Source organism: Oreochromis niloticus, linkage group LG16 (assembly GCF_001858045.2).
Source record: "Oreochromis niloticus isolate F11D_XX linkage group LG16, O_niloticus_UMD_NMBU, whole genome shotgun sequence".
NCBI lineage: Eukaryota > Metazoa > Chordata > Actinopteri > Cichliformes > Cichlidae > Oreochromis > Oreochromis niloticus.
The window spans coordinates 28,093,730-28,114,107 of NC_031987.2; the positions used below are offsets into that span (position 1 = coordinate 28,093,730).

A 20,378-nucleotide genomic window follows, 5' to 3' on the forward strand; every position below is an offset into this window, starting at 1 on the left:
GTTAATTATAAAAACATTATTATTGAACATGTGTGCTTATAGGACGTGGAAAAAATATTATCACAGAGTCAATAAATTAATTAATAAATCAATAAAGTTCATGGAGTATTTGCACCGAGACAAAGAAATCCCATGAACTTAACAGAAGTTTCCACAATAATTGACAGAATCCATGACATGAACTGGGAGGTCTGGGTGAGCTGATATGGACTGACTCAAATCTGATCTCACTGCAGCACTTTAGTAAAGTGTGAATGGCAAACATGCTGCCAATAAAAAGAAAATGGTTCAAGAATGCCAGGCCTGTAAAAAATTTCAATTTCCAGTTTTGCAATGTGTATTTCACTCATGGAGGACAGTTGTGGGACAAATGCCCAAAGAGGGCTTTATATAACTAGTAGACAGCAGTGCCACAGAGAGAAGTGGTTCAACACAGGGCAGACGGAGGCTGATTCATCAACACAATCTGTCAGGGCTGAACAGTTTTATAGAGAGACCAGATCTATGGAAAATTCCTGCTGTCTCACAAAGTAAGAGGGAGCAATAACACATGCTGGTGTTTGCAGAATACTTAAGCAGCCAGGGGGACACTGTACAGAAGACTTGGAGGTCAAACTGTGGAGTTAAACATGAAACAAATAGACAGAGACAAGGGGAGGGAGAGCGGGAATGACGCCGTCAAGCCGATGCAAAATAGGCCTGCATATGAACAAGATATGAACTGCATGAAAGGGAATGAAGAAAATTTACTCAGAAGGCTGAGAAGGGATGAAAGAGGCAGAGAGAAAAAGAATGATGAAAAAGTAGGCTGGTATAGACGAGACCACACCCAGGACAAGACTATCACATCTCATCTGAGGACAGATGCTGTCCAACCAGTACTAGTGGGATTTTTATCAAACAGACTGAATTATCTCAAACCAAACACACACACTACAAAGTAAAGGAGGATGGCTGACAAAATAAACTGAGACCCAGCTGAGCAACACTTATAAATGTATGTAGATTTAAGATTGTCTCACAGTACAAGTAGCAACTTAAGTACTTACAGGGGAGTGAGAAACTGTACAACTGAACCATGTTTGTTCTGTGTGTTTGAAAGCTTTCTTCAGAGACGCTGCACTCTGTAAATGTGAATTTTACCTTCCACAACAATAAAGCAACTTTGCTATTCTATGCCTCTTCTACACACATTCATATTTTAGAGATATACTGGTTTATTTTTAAACCCCCACATAAAACTGTAATTTCAAGCAGGTAGACTGTACACTTTAGGAAACCTATGACACTAGCAGAAAATGATGGCAGTGTTGTTTCACCATGCATGGTGTGTAAACAGCCGGTAAATGCTGGGAATCACTTATAGAACTGTGGGCGTATGTGGAGCTGAAAAGCTGTTTCTTCACGCAGTGATAATGGCATGCCTATATTAGCAATTCCTATGGAGAGATTTGCCTTTACCTTCTGCACCTGACTGACTTTTTTTGTCAGGTTGTGAAAGTTGCACTGTGCATGTACTCAGCCGTCATAAACCTTTCCATCTATCCGTGGCCTGTCGGCTGGGTGCACCGAGGCCCTTGACAAACTTTTATTGGCAATCTTGCTGCTGATGCCATCAAGCAGGAACAGGAGCCAAACGACCCACCGGGGAAACAGTCAGCCGCGTTCACAGATAAAATTGGACTCTTTATGATAATCATTTCCCTCCACTGCCTCCATTTACACGCAGAGCTACAGGAAAAAAAGTCGTTAAGGAAAAGCAGCCAGAAACCAGATAGGTTTACTTTTCTAAAAGACAGCACCAAAGAGAATCAGAGACAGATGTAGTGTTTCTGCTTAATAAATATCTGTACATTTGCCTGACTGAAGCATTGCTACACTTAATACATGTGATGTTTCAGCCATTTTAATTGTTTTGAGCCAATTAAGCCTGATTTGAATGAAACTTTGTCAATGTACGACTGCATTATTTAGTGAAAGTCATGCGGACATTTTTGGTACTAAATTTGTAGAAAAGTATGACAAGTGTAGCTTGATTATCTATTTATGACTTACAGTATACGAAAAGTTGCTGTTGTACCAACAGACTACATAAATGGGGCCCATATTGCTCTTTCCCAGCTTCATATTTTTAACCTTAGGTTCTCCCAGAGCTAGCAAAAATGATCATACTAAATACTGCATGACTTCCAAACTTGCTTCTGCCTTATATACTGTATTTCCATTTTTGCTTGCATGTTTCATTTATTCACACAGTTGCCATTTTCCTAGCAAAATACAAAAAACCAATGAGATGTGTCTCAAGACCTTTGCGCAGTGCAGAAAATAGAGAGCATAACAACAGGTCCTCTTCAACAGAACAACAGAACAAAAAGCCTCAACATTAAAACTGCCCTCGAACAGGTTGCTGAGAGATTTGCCATTAAGTAGCTCCAAGAGCGCGTCCTCATTTTGTATTCTTCATGTCTACTGAAAGTTATTCAACCTCGACTTTGACATTCTGTCCTATTCTCCAAATGATTACTTAATTGTGAAATGTACCACTGTTACATCGTCAACAAATCAAAAAGAGAACCCTGCGTCCTCACTGCAGCGGAGTTCCTCAGAAGGCCTATGTGCATCTATTCTGTTGACATCATATTTACTGTAGCAAGGAGACAAGATTAGGATATTGAGAGCTGTGAGGTAAAATCCTTGGGGAGGATGAACCCAGACAGTGTGTTGTCTGGTGTTTCCCAACTTGTTTCTGTCATTCTCCCTCCAGGGCTGACAGCTTTAGGGTCCGGCCTTTTAAAATGCATTACAGAACGCCTGGAAAATCGATCACTGAAGGATGTACTCACCCAGTGAACACACACGCACGCACGCACACACACGCAGATGTGAAACACACAATCTATAGGGAAAAAAGCGCCAAGGTCAGGCAGTGAATTTAGGTCTGGCACATATATTTTGTACCTGAATAAAAAGCTGGAATGGCACTACGCTAATTTGAACTTATCACTGATATATCACTATGAGCCTTTGCTGTATGTTAGTTGCTAAGTAACAAGGCATTGTTGTACAGCAAAGATATGGGACAATGTGGAGACAGTGATGCCATTACATAGTTAGGTAATAAATCCTGGGGATCCTTCAAAATACTTGCTGGGTTAGTCGTGGCCTGAGGATGTTGAATGTTTGTTTCAGTGGGTCAAATTCACAGAGAGCAGGTTCACAGTATGGCAGGAAAGGCTGGAGGTTTATAGGGGGACACCAGCTGGTTTTGTGGTCCTCGTGATAGACATTAATGCTGCTGGGACAAGAGGTTTCATTCTTACTGGGACCAGCTGTGCTAAGCATGTGTGCAATGGTCCTGTATGCCCCTTTGAATGAAACTATCTGCCAAATGGGGCATCTATGTTACATCCCAGGGACTTGGAAAGCTGCTTCCACCACTCAAACACGTCCTGAACTCTGCCAGTGATCCAGTTATTACACATGGGGATATCAGTTGTAAGCTGCAGGCAGCTGGAAGACACTAGCATCACTGCAAAGCACTCTGATAGGAGATATCAGTGTATGATACAGAAGCACAGTGTGCACAAGTACAAAAAGGAAAAAATATAAAACATATACACAAAAACCATGAACAAATACACAACGTATAGCTTTAACTTTTATATTTGCAATTAAAAAAATGCAGCTGTCATCGACAGGTGGCAGAATAACATCTAGAACCAACAGTTAAGCCATTACAAAAAACTGGAACCTCTCACTTGGCCAAGACCTTTCTGTGCAGAATTTACATGTACTCCCCATAGGAGCTGGTTACCTCACACAGCCTGGAGACATGCTTGTTCGGTTAATTGGTGACTGAGCTGGCCATAAGTGTGGATGTGGCGACCTCTCCACCTCTAACCCTGCCCCTCGCCCTATAACCACTGGCATAGGCTATATTCACCGACCATAAAGTGGTTAAGCAGTTCAGACTGATGACAGTAGCCCATCCCTTGAGAATAATAAAACAATGCTAATATTTGCGCAGTATTCCTGCTAGACTTTTTATCCACTGCAAAGGAAAAAGCTAAGTTAGACATCTGTGCTGGTGGAACAATCTTTGCTCTTTCAACATAAACATCTTTAATCTGATAAGGTAGGACCTTAACCTTGAGTCCAAGCATTTTGAAGTAGACAATCTGTCACATTACTATGAGTGCAATAAAAGCTCCTGATGGCAGGGAAGCTAGTCTTGCACAAACAATTCTCCTGCTGAAGAAAATCCCCCCTGCACTGCCTGAAAAGCACAGGAGAACAGGCTTTGACCCAGTCCTCCTCCTGGCGATATCAATAAGGCTAAGTGAAAAAAGCCAAATGTTCCACTCCATACAATGTTGTAGCAGCTGGTACATGATCATTGTCTCTGAAATAACTGCCCTACATCGCAGCAGGGTCTCTCTGCATTCCTCTTTCCTATATGTTCCCCATAAATATGAACCAATGATACTCGCCCACTTAAATGTGATGTATGGGAAATTCCACTACAAAAAGTGATCAAACTGCCCTGTGAAGATTAACTCTTCATTTAGGTCCTTCTGTAAAAGAACTAACTACACATCACTTACAATACTAATGCTATTATAACAAAGTAAAATAAAACTCTAATTTGTATCATTCAGTAGGTACCGGTATGATTAATTATATTAAGCACCAACTCATTCCCCAGAGGTCACTCTGTGAAAAGAGCTACTGTCCAATTAAGTGCTTGCCTAAATGACTTAATAAGATCAACATTTCTCATTCTGCGATACATACAGACACACACTCGCTATATGTAAGAAGATGCACACGGTCTCTGGTGTAAGCAGTGGGCCACAGTTGACATGTAATGGAGCCTCCTAAAGGGATTAAGGGGTAGACTGTGAAATGTGCTGAATGTGCCTGCTTGGTAAGAAGGGGCCCGGGGGCCAGCAGGAGAGACAGGATTGTGTGTGTATATGGTTACAGTGTCATTTCCATACTTTGTCTTGCCACTTTGCCATCACTTGATCCATTTGCTTATATTGTTTTGCACCCAATGGGCCAGGATCAAAGGCAGGAGGCACAAAGATGAGCTGCTGCGGAGAAAAACTCAAAGGCCATCATCAAACTGGCTCCGTGACAACTTCATTTGTTGCCATCGGAGTGAATCAAACAGACTGCCGTCAAATGTGACACATTTTCCATTGAGCATTAACTGAAATGCTGCGCTAATGCCTTTAAAAAGAAGCTATGACTGATGAGTTCCTCTGCCTTCAGCGGGTCTTGTTCTAGTGTGTCGTCCCACCTGACACGTTTAAATAGTCTCCACTGTATTTAGTATTTAGCTCCAAAGGCAATTCTTTGTCAAATGTTGCCATATTTTCCTGGAGGACAGCTAAAAATAGAACAAAGCTGACTTGTTTTTCCTATACAGGAAAACACTGAGTGAAAATCAAAATGTCAGACAGCCACAAATAGCTGTAACTGGATGTTATGGTTACGTGATGCTTAAATAAAGCAAAATTTCAGATAAGCTTCTCATAAAACTGAGGCACAACTTTCATATGAACTGTACACCTGCAAGTCTTCACTATTAATTCATACAGACATATCTTTCCCCCCCATTTCCCACTCTACATCCTTCTCTTCTTTCCCTCATTAACTTAATTCTTTTAGCCTCTATCCTCTTTCTTTTCCTGTCTTCACAGCATGGTCCATTTCCCCACATCTTTCTGCTTGTCATCTCTGCTACCAAAATCTCTCACTCTTTTTCTGTCCTCTACCCCTCTTTGCACCCATTTCTCTCGTGTCTCCGCAGCTCTCTGGCTTAATCTCATTTGGGCCAACCTCGTTCTCCTTCCAGCTCCCCTCCTCTGTTTGAGGTTGCGCTTTTTTCCCCCTCACCAATTTGCAAGTTTTGTTTGCAGAGAGAAATGCGTAAAGCTGTATTCAAATTTAAATTTCTCTGCTGTTTGTTACACCATCTTGGTTTCCCTTCCCCTCCTCTGAAAGTGTGCGTGCCTGCCTGCTGGCACAACAGCAGCCAGTTACTGAGCATGTCATCACAGCAATATCTGCAACGGAGAAAAGGATTCTTGGGGGAAGCTAGACAACTGCTGCTACAAACAGCTGGGGTGGCCTCGATATGCACTGCTATCTTATGGTACCGAACGTCAATATTGATGCTACTTAATTTGAATCCAGTGGATATATATTGCAATCATTTTTTAAATTAACCTTTTCCAGTGTTTTACTGTTTCTTTTCATATAAATGTGTATTCCATCTGATTTTGTGCATAATGCATTATGAGCCTCAATAATGTCCATACATGTGCTGTCCAATAATAATGACAAGTGTGTGGCATTCATTGAGGGTGAGCTCTTCTTCCTGATCATAGTCATAGATCATAGTCTGTAAATGAAAGATGGCTACAGCTCCTTGGTTTGAAAAGTAAAGCTGGTGCAGAAGTGCCTCAAACTTGGCTTTCTTTGTAATGACCAGCAGAGGGCGACTCCTCTGGATGTAAAAAGATGCTGACGCTCGGTGAAATCACCTGCAAAGAGTGTGCAGCACTAAAAATCCTATTGTAATTGCCTTGGTCACAAACAAATTGCAGTGGTTGCCAGTAGTTTGCATGGAAAATGGGGATCACTACTTTACTCTGTGAGATATAATGAAATTTGGGCAAGTGGAAGACACATCCTTGCAGCTGCAACCAACACATTTCAAAAAGTGAAGCTTTTACGTTTAGGTGAAAATTCTCTGTTTCTGATTTGCATTGCACTTCACGGTCTCAAGACCACTTGATGAGTAGTTTGCAGTCAAGTTGGTGTCTTCTACTAAAACTCAAAATCACAATTAAAAGCAATATTCCCCTCACTTTAAAAACCAGACAAAGTAACAGCACTCATCAACAGCTGCAAGATGCAAAAGTGACTCCTCCTAACAGCAATTGCAAAAACACACTGAACTTGTAATTGTGTAGTTGGTTTTAACTAAATCTGAAATTTAGATTTTGATGGACCTACTGTACTATACAAGGTTAGCATGGTGTTGTACCATACCTTGCCTCTTAACAGCAAGGATAACTAAAGTACTATTGACAAAACCACAACATCCTCATTATATTAAATAAGGCTGTCTTAATAAGCTCTTTTTCTACATTTACCACATCATCTGCAGCCCCTAATATTCAACATTAATGAAAGGAGATTGTTGTTAATGAGTGTTTTTTTGTGGAACTTTTAATCTTAGACTCACCTGATTTCAAGTTTGCTGCATTTGTACATCTCAGTGCCAAGTACTAAGATCAGGGCAGCTCATTCCTACAAAGTCGAACAAACCCTCCCTCTCCAGTTGACCCCCTGTATTACCAACTCCCCTCCTGCTGGGCAGCACAGTAACAGCAGCCATTCACGGAGAGAGAGATGCCCCCAATTTGTTTGATGGGTTAAATGAGGTCAAACAGGCAGCCTATGAATACTGGAGTCTGCAGAGCCTGGACAAGAAGCAGCTTAGCTCTACATCAGTGTGCAAACAGAGAGTGAGCAGGAAAGAGGTGAAGACTGGGGCAATGATGGAGAAAGGTGAAAAAACAGGATGAAGGAGGAATCTTGCAGGGATGACATATTATGAGGTTTAAACTAATGCGTCTTGGTTGCAGATACAAAATAAACAGTATGAAGGCACATTTGTTACTTGTCTCCTATCCATTTTTAAGTTTCTGTCCCCTCCACACTTCTTTTGCCTGTTGTTTTTCTTGCCATCTTCTGTCTGCCTCCATTCTAGCATTTGTTCTTCATTTGTGATTTCTCTCCATTCCATCTCATCTGCCTTCTGCCTTCTTCTTGCCTGTGTTAGATTTATTCTTTGCCCCAAAACAACCATCTCTCCTTTCCTAAACTTCTTCCCTTCCTCTATTTTCTTCTTCTCTCCCCTGCTTTTTCTGCCCTTACCATCATTATCTCAGCCCCTCTTCTGTCTCCACCACCCTCAGCTTCATTTGATGTTCCACTGCTGTCATTCTCCATCTCTTTATCTCTTTCCCCTCCCTCCACCCATTCGCTTATCCACAGGGTGGCTATGGCCGTTTATGCCTGCAGAGCACAGAGTCTTCGGCTTTTCTTTTGGATGCTCTCATCTCGTTATCCTACATTACAGTGCTTTGCTTGCTCCCCCCTGACCTTCTCCCTTCTCTGTGCAATCTGGTGTTCCTTGCTCAAATCATCCCTGTCATTGGACCTTTCCCTCCACCCTCTCCCACTACATTCCTTTATACCTATATCACCTCCACTTTTCAATAACATCTAATCTTTACCTTTACCTCTTTCCTGTTAATTCCCATTTTTCTTCTATATGACTTCATGTTGGTTTCTGTAACATATGCTCATTTAACTGAAACTCTCGCTACCCAGCTTCAAAGGGACAATAGAGAGTAAGTAAGAGGGAAATAGTTTTCTTTAAGAGGACAGAAAAAAGGTTAATGAAATAAGTTATTAAGTGAACAAGGAAAAAGGGGAGAAGGGTTTACAAGGACCCATGGGCAAATTATTTACATCATTTTAAACACAGTAAAGTACTGCATTTAATTGTGTTTTACGACAATAAGGATATTATATCCTATTCAAGGCACAAGTAAAAGCAGTTAACTTCTAAGTCCTTACCCTGCTTTGGTGCTTCAACCTGCTAAATGATCAGAAACATAAAGAAGCAATCTAGAACTACAACTCGACTATTTCATGATTTTATGAGGACTATATTCTCAAAGTCCTAAAGAAACTCAAAGACATGATAGAACTTGTACAGTTATAAAGAGCATTGGAGTCTCCATGACAGATATCACTTTCATTGATAAAATCTTTGATCTAATCTTGCCTGACAAGCAAAGGATCTCTGGTTCGATCCCGGGAGGAGGCATAAATCCCTTTGGGCATTCATCAGGAAGGGCATCCAACCTAAAAATTTGCCATATCAAATATATATGAAGCTACACACTGTGGCAAACCCTGATGAATAAGGGAGCAGCTGGGAAAAATTGCCCCGTCTAGGAGATACCAGCTGTAAAAATGTCTGCCTTCTCGTAACTTATAACAGAATTGAAAGACGCTTGCCATTTAGCTAAAAATATCTGTCTTCAGACATCATGAGCGATTTAGTCAAATAAATAAATAAATGAATAATTTTCTAAAAACTATTTTTTCTACTACCACACTTAAGTTACACCCACAAACTAAAAGATGCTAGCTAAGGCCTCAATCGCATAGAGAACAGTTAGCGACCGGTTACGACAGGAAATAGACAATGGTCACCTTCAAAGGGAAAGTTGTGCATTACTGCAGACTACAGTAGCAACTTCTACTTTAAAGGTTTTTGATGCAGGAAAATGCTTCCTGCATAAAGTGGAAACAACAAACTTGTTGGAAACAAAACAAAACACACCAGGCTATGAAGGAGATGCTAGCAGCTGATTATGTGCAACCCCAGAAAATAAACATGGGAATGCACTGAGCAACAGTGGAGCATCAGAAATTACTTAGTCAAAATAGCGTAATGTAGTTTTGAGGCTATATCATCCACCACTTAGCGAGTAGTCTGCAAGTGTTTTCAAACAACGACTGGCAACCACAGAAATCTACTAGAGAGCACGTAACTGCAAGGATTTTTCTCACTGCACCACTGGATACATCTTTGTGACCCATTTCACCCAGCAACCTCCAGCAACCACTTACTCCCTAACAATGCCTGACCAGTGGGGTCACTGACTGGTCTCTAGACCTACATGACTGGGGCTTAGCAATCAATTTCACCTAGAGTCTGTTAGCAACCACGAGCAACTTGCAACTATTCAGAGAATACCCAGTTTAAATAAAGATTTTTACCTTTACTTTGGGTGTTTGTAAAAATGATCAGATGATCATATTTAATAATTTTAACCTTCCCTGAACTACACTTAGAGACAGGACGAGGAGTACATGTTATTGAACTATGAATGACTTCTCACACTTCACCATCCAGTGGGTCACACTGGACTCTTTGTTGGACTGGGCCTGCAGGCTGTATATTTACACCCTCACAAAGAAAATCCAGATGAATAAACATCACTACAGGCCAAAGGGGAAAACACACATTTGATTTTAAGGTGAACTGGCCTTTTAAGTTCCCCTTGCTAAATCACGTGCAAAAAATTGTTGCAACACTCACTACAGGAGCAATGGGAAACAACTTTGCATAAATGCAGAGGAAACCACTGACCTGTTTCAACACCACTGTAACACATACACTATACAGTTTATTTAACTGACAGCAGAGGCTGGCACCAGCACTCTGTTACGCCATACACAGTCTTTAAAGCCTTACATATCCACTGTAACAACCAGAGAACGGTGTTTTTTGGCAGGTATAATGCCAGGCAATTGTCATTTTAGTGTGAGTATAGATACTATGTTTCAGTGGTTTGTTTTCTTAAGTACAGTAAAACTACCAGTGCACTAGGCAAGATTGAGAAAAACCTAAAAAAATAAATATTTCATACATAAAAATAACTCCAGAACAAAGTACTTTGTTTGAATAAAGCCATATCTTTGTTCTTGTGTTGGAGCATTTTATTTTCATACTACCTGCCAGTGAAAGTAACTGATGCCTTTGCAGATTTATTAGCAACTTCACACAGCAGAGGAGGAAGCCGTCCTCCACCTGTCAGCAGGGCTGCAGCCATAGATTATTTAAGTAATTTATCTATTCCCACCAAATAAAGGCCTCAAACGATTCCTTCAACCATAGTATTGAAAAATACTGGCGGCTGCCAATGCGGCCCTTCAGCCTCTTAGTAGAGACACCTTGACCTTGAGGTCGAGTTAAAGTTCACTGTGATTCAAATTTGTCCAAGATATTTTAGTGGTAACACCTATGGTAGCAATTTTAATCCTATGTTCTCGAGTTATTGCATTCACAAACTTGGGTGTCCAAACTGCCTGCCTGGTAGGGTGATGACTACACCCCATGAGCCTTTTACGGCTGAAGGGTAAAACCCACCAAAAATACCAAAATGTGTTTTTCTCCTCTTTCTTGAGCTTAAAATATTTCAAATTTGTATCCATTTATAAAAGGAGTCTATGTGAAAACAGCTGATTCAATCGATTTTACACTGGGCCGGGGTATCGCTGGATACATAAGGATGGGGCAGTGTCCAGTCTCAGGAACATCCTTAGATACCATGGTCACCAAGGGATGCTGACAGCAAGTTCACAACAGTCCCAAGCAAGGTTGCCTCGCCCTTTTTCTATTAGTACCTACTTGGACCTGCTCGACACAACGTGAGGCAGTATGGCTCATTTTCCATTACAATTGAGTACCGCTGAATGTGTGTAACTCATTATAGCAATGTAGCCAAACTGACATCATTTGTACGCGACATGAACACTAAAACAAAGGTGGCAGTTGAGGCAATTTTAGACCTGCTGCTTGGTTTGTGGCTTTTAGTCAGACTCGGGGACATTGGGATTGCTTGGAAATCCTGTTGAGTAGGTACTAAAAAAAAGTACCTGGTGCCAGGTACTATGACCTAATAGAAAACCCTAAAATGAGTGTCGGGCCACACCGAGCCAACCTGAACAGGTACTAATGGAAAATGGCTCTAATTGCAGCCAATTCTAAACTAAAGAGTACACAAAATATAATTTATATCAAATTCCTTTAGAAGAACAGACAAACGAGAGAAGAGAAAGACTTTGGAGACTAGTGCAGACAGGCGTTGAGTAGAGTAGGAGACAAAGAGTGACTAAAGACAGGAGAGGAGAAGGTTGAAGGACATAAGAGAAAAGGAGTAGAAAGAAGGAGAGTGTAAAAGAATAAAGCTGGGGACAGGCGAGGAGTAAACACAATCCATCACTGCTGCACCGTTTCCACTCTCTCAGGCAAACACCTTCTGAATGTTGATCTCCAACCCTCCTGCTCTTTGTTCTTCTACATTTGTCTGCTGCACCTTCATTTCTGTCTTTATCTGTTTCTCCCTGGCTGGCTTTTATCACTTTGGTTTTGCTTTCTGTCCTTTATTCAATCTTCCTGAGTGTTTTCTCAGATTCTCCTTTTGTCTTTCTCGTTTCCTTGTCTGTGTTTATATCTTTTGGGACTGCACTGTTGGAGACTGACAAATACAACCAATAACTAGGAAACCTTATCTGACCAGGCTGCCCTTGGTCCTCTTCCACATATAGTAAACGCTGTGTTTTCCTCATCTACATCAGTGGGTCTGTTTTGTAAATTGCTTGTATTGTTTTGGCTTTCTCTACTAGAGCTGTTGGAAATTTAGAGATTAGAAATTTGCACATGGAGGTTAACCAAAGAAAAAAGAGCCAGCATGGTGGCTTCTGAGGAAACTTCAAGGCTCTCAATGTGACAGGAAGCTTCTGCAACGTGACAATGCCAAATTCAGCTCAGCAATGTCTTACTTTCTCGCCAGCTGTCCCAAGCAGCAGCATGCGTTTCTAATATCATTACCCTCTCGTTTCCTGTATGGCCCAGTCTTGCCGTTCTGTGATGCAAGGCAGACTCAACCCGAAGCTACGAGTCTTCATACCTTACTGGTCTGAAAATAAAGCCAGTGTGAACATGCTTTAAATCTGTTTTTTAATGGCCGGGGGGACTGCTGTGCTTTCAAAACGATGTCTGAATGTATAGAAGTCAACAGGAAAAAAAGACTCCTCAGATGCCCTGATCTATGTCCTCAAAAAAGCCAAAGCGCTCATGATCTTAATCGCTATTACAGCCATACTCAATGTTTTTTTTATAAATTACAGTCCCCACCGGTGTCCACAGTGATAATAATCCTCACTGCCACCCCAAACCATGGTTTCAAAAAAGCTAAGATGGCAACAGCAGACGCTCAAGGCTTCAAAAACAAGACGCAAACCAGATGATGTCCCAGTGGCTATAGCCACATTTATAAACAGTGTGTGGAACTGAACAACAAACACTGGTTTAACGTCCAGTAAGAATTGTATTGTATATGAAAACAGAGTTTGAGTATTCAAATTCTGTGTTGGAAGCTGTGGTAATATTAAAGTCTGAAATTTGCAATGAGCGAGATGAAAGTGTGTAAAGACAGATTAAAAAAAAAAATAGAATTAACTCTCTATAACAGTAAATATATATGTTATAAAGCTGTATTCTGTGCAGGAATATACAGTATGTAAAAAAAAAAAAAAATTCTTAATATAATCAAAAAGGGAAAAAAAAATAATAGCTGAGGTACTTGTGTCCATGTTTGCGTACACACTGAAGTTGAAATTAAAACAAAAAACATATTTTTTTTAAGTGAAAATAACTCAGTTTTGTATAGTTAAAGAGCCATTATAGAGGCAGTGAGCTCTGTAAACTACCTCTGTTAGATAAGTACCTTTGGGCTATAATTATGCTTATTTAACTATACATGTGGGCTCAGATCAGAACAAGCAAAATGTATACAAAACCAGAGCATTAGTGTTTCTGTGCATTTGTTTGGAGCCATGTGTTTTCTTGCATTAACTCTAAATCAATCCATCACTATCTGTGACTGTCCCACGCACATACAGCTTCACTACAAGGATCTACTAACATCCAACATGGGATAGACCTTTAACGCCCAGTTCATCACCAATCCTAAGCTGTTGTTTTTTTCAATCATCTGTTACCACTTTTTATAACAATCTGTAGTTATTCTACTGCTGCCTGAACAGTAGGAGGGTTAAATGCCTTGCTCAAGGACATGTTCAGTGAGAGTGAAGAATGAATCAGACTTGCTCCCCCCACCCAGTGCCATCCATCATCCTCACTCCCCACTCACATCTCTTTATCTGTAACAATCACCTCCAAACACCCTCCACTCATCTTCACTGTCCCATCGCACAGGTTTCTCCACCCTCTCCTCTGTTCCCTCCATCACTGTCTCTCCTCTAAGCCCTCCTATGCTCGATCTCCCTCTTTTTCCACCTCCCACTGCTTCTATTATCACTCCAGTGGGCTCTGATGAATGACTGAGTTTGATTTGGGTGGGGGAAGTGAAATTGAGCAAGGGAATAGGAGGTGAAGTGCAGTGTGGGGAACAAGAGTGGCATTAAGTTTTGCTTGTGAGCCACTTGGGCTTCTGTTGTTATTCGCAGTAAATTATCACAATGTTTATCGGTTCCATAAATCCAACCCACAACCTCTGGACACTCAGTGTGTCTGAGTAAAGTTTGTTGGGCATTTTTCAGTGAGTGGGCAGAACAAGATTGTTTTGTTTTTTTAAAATCTGCTTCTGAAACATTGCAAATGACTAATCTGTTCTCTTCATGGCTTTAATTACCCAACAAAACAAATGTGTTACTTTTAGAGTGTTTAACGGTCTTTGATTCCAATTTTCAAACCAGTTTTTTGGATTTCTCCTCAGCTGTTAACCAAAATGTAATCCTAAATAAATGGTTAGTTTATGCTTATGCTTTCTACTCTATCCACTAAAAAAGAAATACAAAACTTGAACTTTGAGACACTCACGTACATATTTACCCTCTTTTTAATTCAGCCACAACTTCCCCTTACAGCAGGGATGTCACATACAGCCCACTTTAAACTTAAGTGGGCCAGACCAGTGAAACTGCCGCCGTACCTCTGTGATATTATCTTGATCTATTGAACCTATGTAAGGAAGCTTTGGCGACATGCAAGCAACCAAGTGAAAGCCTCCAGGTCTGAAATGAGGCCAATGTGGAACAGCCATCACTTTTTAAATTGCTACTTGAGTCCGGCTCTAAAAGTGACTCAATGTACACAGTCTACCATAATACAAAAGCCCAACTTTGCAGGATTAAAAAGTTCACTAACAGCCTGGTACAAACAATAGTTTTGATGTCTCTGCTACATGGTACAGTTAATGATTAGGTTTATTAGAGCCATACAGTTTAAAAACACATTTAACTACCTGACAAATTAGCAACCCTGCCTCTGATCTATCATTTATATGCAATCTATAGCAGGTACAAGGTCTTTATCAAGAGCAACAGAGTAACTGCAGTTATTGAAATGCATTTTAAAACCACTGGCTATCATCTGATTGAGCTTTCGTCTTAGCAGTTAAATGACTGGCTCACCCCACACATATTCTTTGACCAGATGGCTTCACTGCAAAAATGTGCTCTTTAGACATTAGGACAGCAGACTAGCTGATGGTTTCCCAGAATGAGCACAGCATAAAGGGCAAGAAAATGCCACAAATGTCTTGACCACTAGCATCAAATTAATGTGAATGGGGTGTCTGCTACCAAACTGATCATATTTTTCAAAAATGTCACTTAAAAGACCGGATTTTTTTTCCAGACTACGTCTTGATATACATGAAAGGTACGAAGAGAACAATATTAGCGACAGGACAAGACAATAGCATTGTCTTTACAAAAACAATCTTCACCTTTAGATGAACCACAGCAGCCTTCATCTAAAGGTGTGGCCCTATAATCAATTCAAAATGCCTACTCAGCCTATCGTGGTTTATTTTGAGAACTTCACTGGCTGTCTACTCGCACAAAACACCGCTTGATTTCTGTATCTTCAGGGTGTACTTGCAGGCATTTCTGACAGCTGTGGTTTGAGAAACAAAGAGCAAAGGAAGGGAAATCAGGATTTATAGGAGACAATATTGAAAGTTAGCGACTGTGTCAGAGTTGTATTTGTGGTGAAGTGAAAAGGCTAAGAAAAGGACTGATTTCTTTCGAGATCCGTTGGCCGGCAGTAACCCCCCCCCCCACCAAAAAAAAAAAAAAAAAATTCTTGGGAGCACAGTAGTGGTGGAGGTTGTGCTGAGCGAGTTTGATGTATTTGCTCCTATTATAGAGGGAGCACTGCTCGGCTGGGCATGAAAGTTGGAGCGGATTGGATGGACAGAGAAGAGGTGGAAAAGAACAGAAAAAGAAAGCTGGATGGTTGGATTTAATGTTCACCAGCTCCTTAAACCAAGAAGCTAAATTTGCCTGTTGGCTTTATTAGGAGAGGAGAGAAAATATGAAACAAGGAGACATGAAGATCATTTTTGAGGATTATAGCCCAGGTGATTTGAACTAACATCTATTTTTCATCAATTTTCTGTCCAATGTAGAAAAAAATAACATTAAAAAATTCTTACACTCTCATATACAACACACACAAGCAAGTAAGTACTTACTTCCTGTCCAGAGAGGTAGTAGGCAGCCAGCAATCCTCCTATGAACCGAATGTTGACCTCAAACACTGACACCTCAGCATTCTGGAAAAATAAGGCAGCATAAAAATCATTAAATAAAGCAGCTTGCTACAGGAAATGGCACAGAGTAATCACTAATACCCAAGATCTAAACAGAACAGAGAAAACAGCACTCCCCTATTGGCTCTATTCTCTGGTGACACTGGATACATAACTGTGAACAGTATTAATTTCTGGCTTTGGTGAAGCCCAGTGGTGCTGTATAACAAAACACTATGATCAATGGCTTCTTAATGTTATTGCTGATTTGCATGTCATGCAGCAAAAGATGCAAAATGGAAAGATACTTTCAGACAGATTAGACAGTAAAATTTGAAAAAGCTGTCCAAGTAAAACAAAAATCTTTGAATCATTAGCACTGAGCAACAAGTCAGTAACCTGCAAGCAGATATGAAGTGGAACGTGTGAGAGCGACAGGAGAGAAAAGACGTCTTGAGGATTAAACACTGAACTAAAGCCTCCACGAGTACACAAAGTGGTTAAGGTGATTTCGCACATTATTTGGGTCTAAAGTTGTTACCATGGTTATTGTTTGCCAATTTAAATTAGTTGGCTGCTCATCCCAATTAATGTGCCTCCAAAGGAAAACCTAATTAAGACTTTCATGTACACACTTGACTGATTTCACTCTGTGCAACGCTTTTACTGCTGGCCTTGCAGCTTCCTTCAAACCACAGCATTCCTCGTATTCTTGGGAAATTGGAATACTGTGACTGACAACATGGTTGATGACACGGCGACTGTGATGCAGAAATGTTATTCACCTGGAACACCTTTTGGTCCCGTACATTCAAATGCTGAGAGCTCCTTGCAATTTACAACATGACCTTGCGCTGATATTTTCACATTAGAAATGAAAACATACCAAAGATGAGAGAACTCTGCCTACACATTTTTTAAAGTGCAGGCTGAATGACCTCTGTTTACAGTAAATGAATAGGAGAAAGAAGCGGAGGAGTGCAGGAACATTGTGTGGCTATAACATGTTAAGCTCAGCCACAGCATGGTTCAAATAAATACATAAAATATCTGTGATTGAGCCTTACTGATTACAGTACTCACAGTTTACAGCGCTCTCTTCTGTAACCTGATGAGGTAACTCTAACCTGGAGTCAGGAGCACATGTGAACAAGAGAACATTCAAAGACTGGTTGTGATGCTCAGCCCTGAACACTCCACTCCACTGGTCAGCACCGGTACTCACATTAGCGCAAACCCGGCCCTGATGTCAGCCTAGCTTCATCTAATCCACTTAATTCATTCAAGAGCCTCTCTCGGCTTCTTGCATTTCCTTCAGTGCAAAGAGCTGTCATAACCTGTCAGATAATGCTACTGCTGGGAAGTCTTTTCAATAGAGCTATACAGGGAACAGTGAGCCTTCTTGGCATGCCTTCCCCCACAGGCACATTTCCCTAAAGAATGCTTTTCTTATCTACAGAGGCATACAGTGTTACATCTTGCTGTACAATACTGTGGTTCATGTCTGAAAATCTGAGCATCTTTTGAAGGTAAACCCCACAATCTCTATAGTATCTCTTGATCTACGGGCTGTTCGCAGCAGGGTGGATTTTGGCCTCTCAGATATAACAGGTCTGATTTGCTCCTGAAATAGTGAAGCCCTATCATTGTTGAGTCTTTCACTCGAGTATAAGCAAAAAAAAAAGAGAGAGAGAGAATTTAGCAGCTGTAAACTCGATGTTGAGTTAATTTTTGTTTTGCAAGCTGTTTGAATGTGTGTTAAAGTACCAGAGTTGCTTCCTGCCTGAGATCCCATGTGTGGATTAGTGCTGGAAGGGAAAAGTGTTGAATACTGCCTGCATAAACCTATTTTCAACTTGCACATATTTTCTCTCTGCATCCAAAGTTTTCAGACTAAGCCCAACTAAAAAGGTTTTCATTTTTACCGGCACACAATCAGCACTCCACAGACCACACTGAAAAGCAAGACGAGCTACGGGTTTGTGTTAAACCTGATGAAAGGTGGCGACTGGGCTGGCATCCGTCTACAGCATCAGTCAGCCTTTACTTGTTAGCCATTTACAGCTGCAGTTTAGGAGCACTGACCCCAATGAAAAGCAGGAATAAAATGACCCTGATTTAAACAAAAACAAAAACAAAACAAAACAAAACAAAAAAGCCTGAGGTGGGCACAGACGGGGAAGTGGGAGTTACACAGGTTGTGCAGTGAGGCATGAGAGTGACACAGGAATATACAGTTGGACTGAAATAATTTATTTTGTCATGGAGCTACTAAACAGGACACCAGGGTCACTTCATTATATGATCTTCTATTTTAACGCTCTTAACAACACTCACCCCCCCCCACTGTTTCTAACATTTTTCTATTTATATCCAGCATGTATCAGTATAAACAGATCTGTCAGCATTTATTTTTTGTGCCATTTTCTGTTATTGATAATGAGGGTTTGTTTTAAATAAGTCTTGAATATTCTTGATAAACAAATATATTTTAACCAGCTCTATGCTTTAAAGAAATGTAGAGAAGGCAGTGACAGATTTGCTATTTGTGACAGCTCCACGTGCCCCCCCTTGTTCTTACCTAAAGTAATTGTACAATTGACTCAAAGGCTATTTCATGAGCAGGTGTTGGCAATTCTTTTGTTACGTCATTATTAGGGGTGGGTTTTAATAATCGATTCATCGATTAAAATCGATTCTGGCTTGGATAACGTGAAATCGATTCATTAAAATCCTGAATCGATTTTTTAATATAAATTTATTTTGCCCGAAATGCCAGAATCTCAGGTGAAACCTCACAAAATTTCAACCACCACCAAACAGCTAAGACAGTAAATGAGAGCAGGTACACGGATTCTGCACAAGGACGTAAACACACAGCGCGGACCCGCGGATCAGAATCAGTGAGATGTCGCCTTTCTCACCCGACGGGCGCTGCCGCTTTAAGCGGCTGCGTGCGCTCCCGCGGACGGCAATCACTTTCTGGCAGACAATCACTTTTTGGCACAACAACTGCACGGACACGGTCGGGGCTGAAAGCCGACAGCTCGCTGATTCTGATCTGTCGGCAGGTCCGCGCTTTGTGTTCACGCCCTTTTTGCGCTGATTCTAAAGCTGTTAGTTTGATCTCTCTCCAAACAATATTGGCCGAACCAGCAGCAAAAGAAGATCCAAACTACGCTTCACATAAACATCGTCATCAAATCACTCTGACTTTACTGTTTTGCTTCCACCATGATAAAAATCACACTTCATGCACAGCTCTCTCTCTCTCTCTCTCTCTCTGTACTTCAAGAACAGTTTCCCGTCTAAAAATCTGTTTTCTGCATTATTCGCTTGCTTGTTACACACAAGTCTACCGTTGTTTACAGCGCTGTCGCCGCTGTTTTTTTTCCCTTTTTACATTCTTCCGAAAAGAAAACCTAATTTCTGCCGTTCAATACTGAACAAATTTAAACTTTTTAAAATTATGCAAAATGCAAAACGCTTAGCCGTGTCTATAATAAAACCACTGTAACGTCAGAGGTAACGTTCATATGCTGATTAATGGTTTTCTTTTGTTTTTGATGTACTGCAGAATATTTTTATAAAATTCCAGGCCAGGAAAACCACCTTCATGTTTTTCTGTGTTTTATCTTCAGCTACTTTGACACAAAGGCATCTGCTGTGACACTTACACCTTTGATAAAGTCTTGCGGGTGTCAGCTTCCTTTTTATAGATACAAAAATATGTAAATGTACTGATCTGAATTATAATATTTCTGACTGTCAAAATTTCCCAGATTCAAATCGAATCGAATCGAATTGAATCGAATCGATTCGGGACCTTGTGAATCGGAAACGAATCGATTCTAGAAATCAGTGACAATACCGAGCCCTAGTCATTATCAATCAAGCAGATAAATGGCTAGAGTTTATTTGACTTGGTTTTATTTTGCTGTGGACAGACAACATGCAGTCAAATTAGCTCTCCATGCAGGTGAAACAAGCCATCCTTAAGCTGTGAAAACAGAAAAAAAAAACCATCTGAGAAACTGGTACCTCCTGAGAAAGAACTCAGGATGTACCAAGAACACAAAAAGACCTGGACGTCCACAGAAGACAACAGAAGTGGATGATCGCAGAATCATTTCCATGGTGATGAGAAACCCC

General features: G+C 40.7%; 1 protein-coding gene across 1 annotated transcript in view; it reads right to left on the reverse strand.

Annotated features, from left to right (window-relative positions):
• man1a2 (mannosidase, alpha, class 1A, member 2) overlaps positions 1–20,378 on the reverse strand; it is a 124,865-nt gene that overhangs the window by 36,286 nt on the left and 68,201 nt on the right. The window contains 1 exon segment of the mRNA XM_003456598.5: positions 16,170–16,250. Coding sequence (XP_003456646.1) covers positions 16,170–16,250 — 81 coding nt within the window.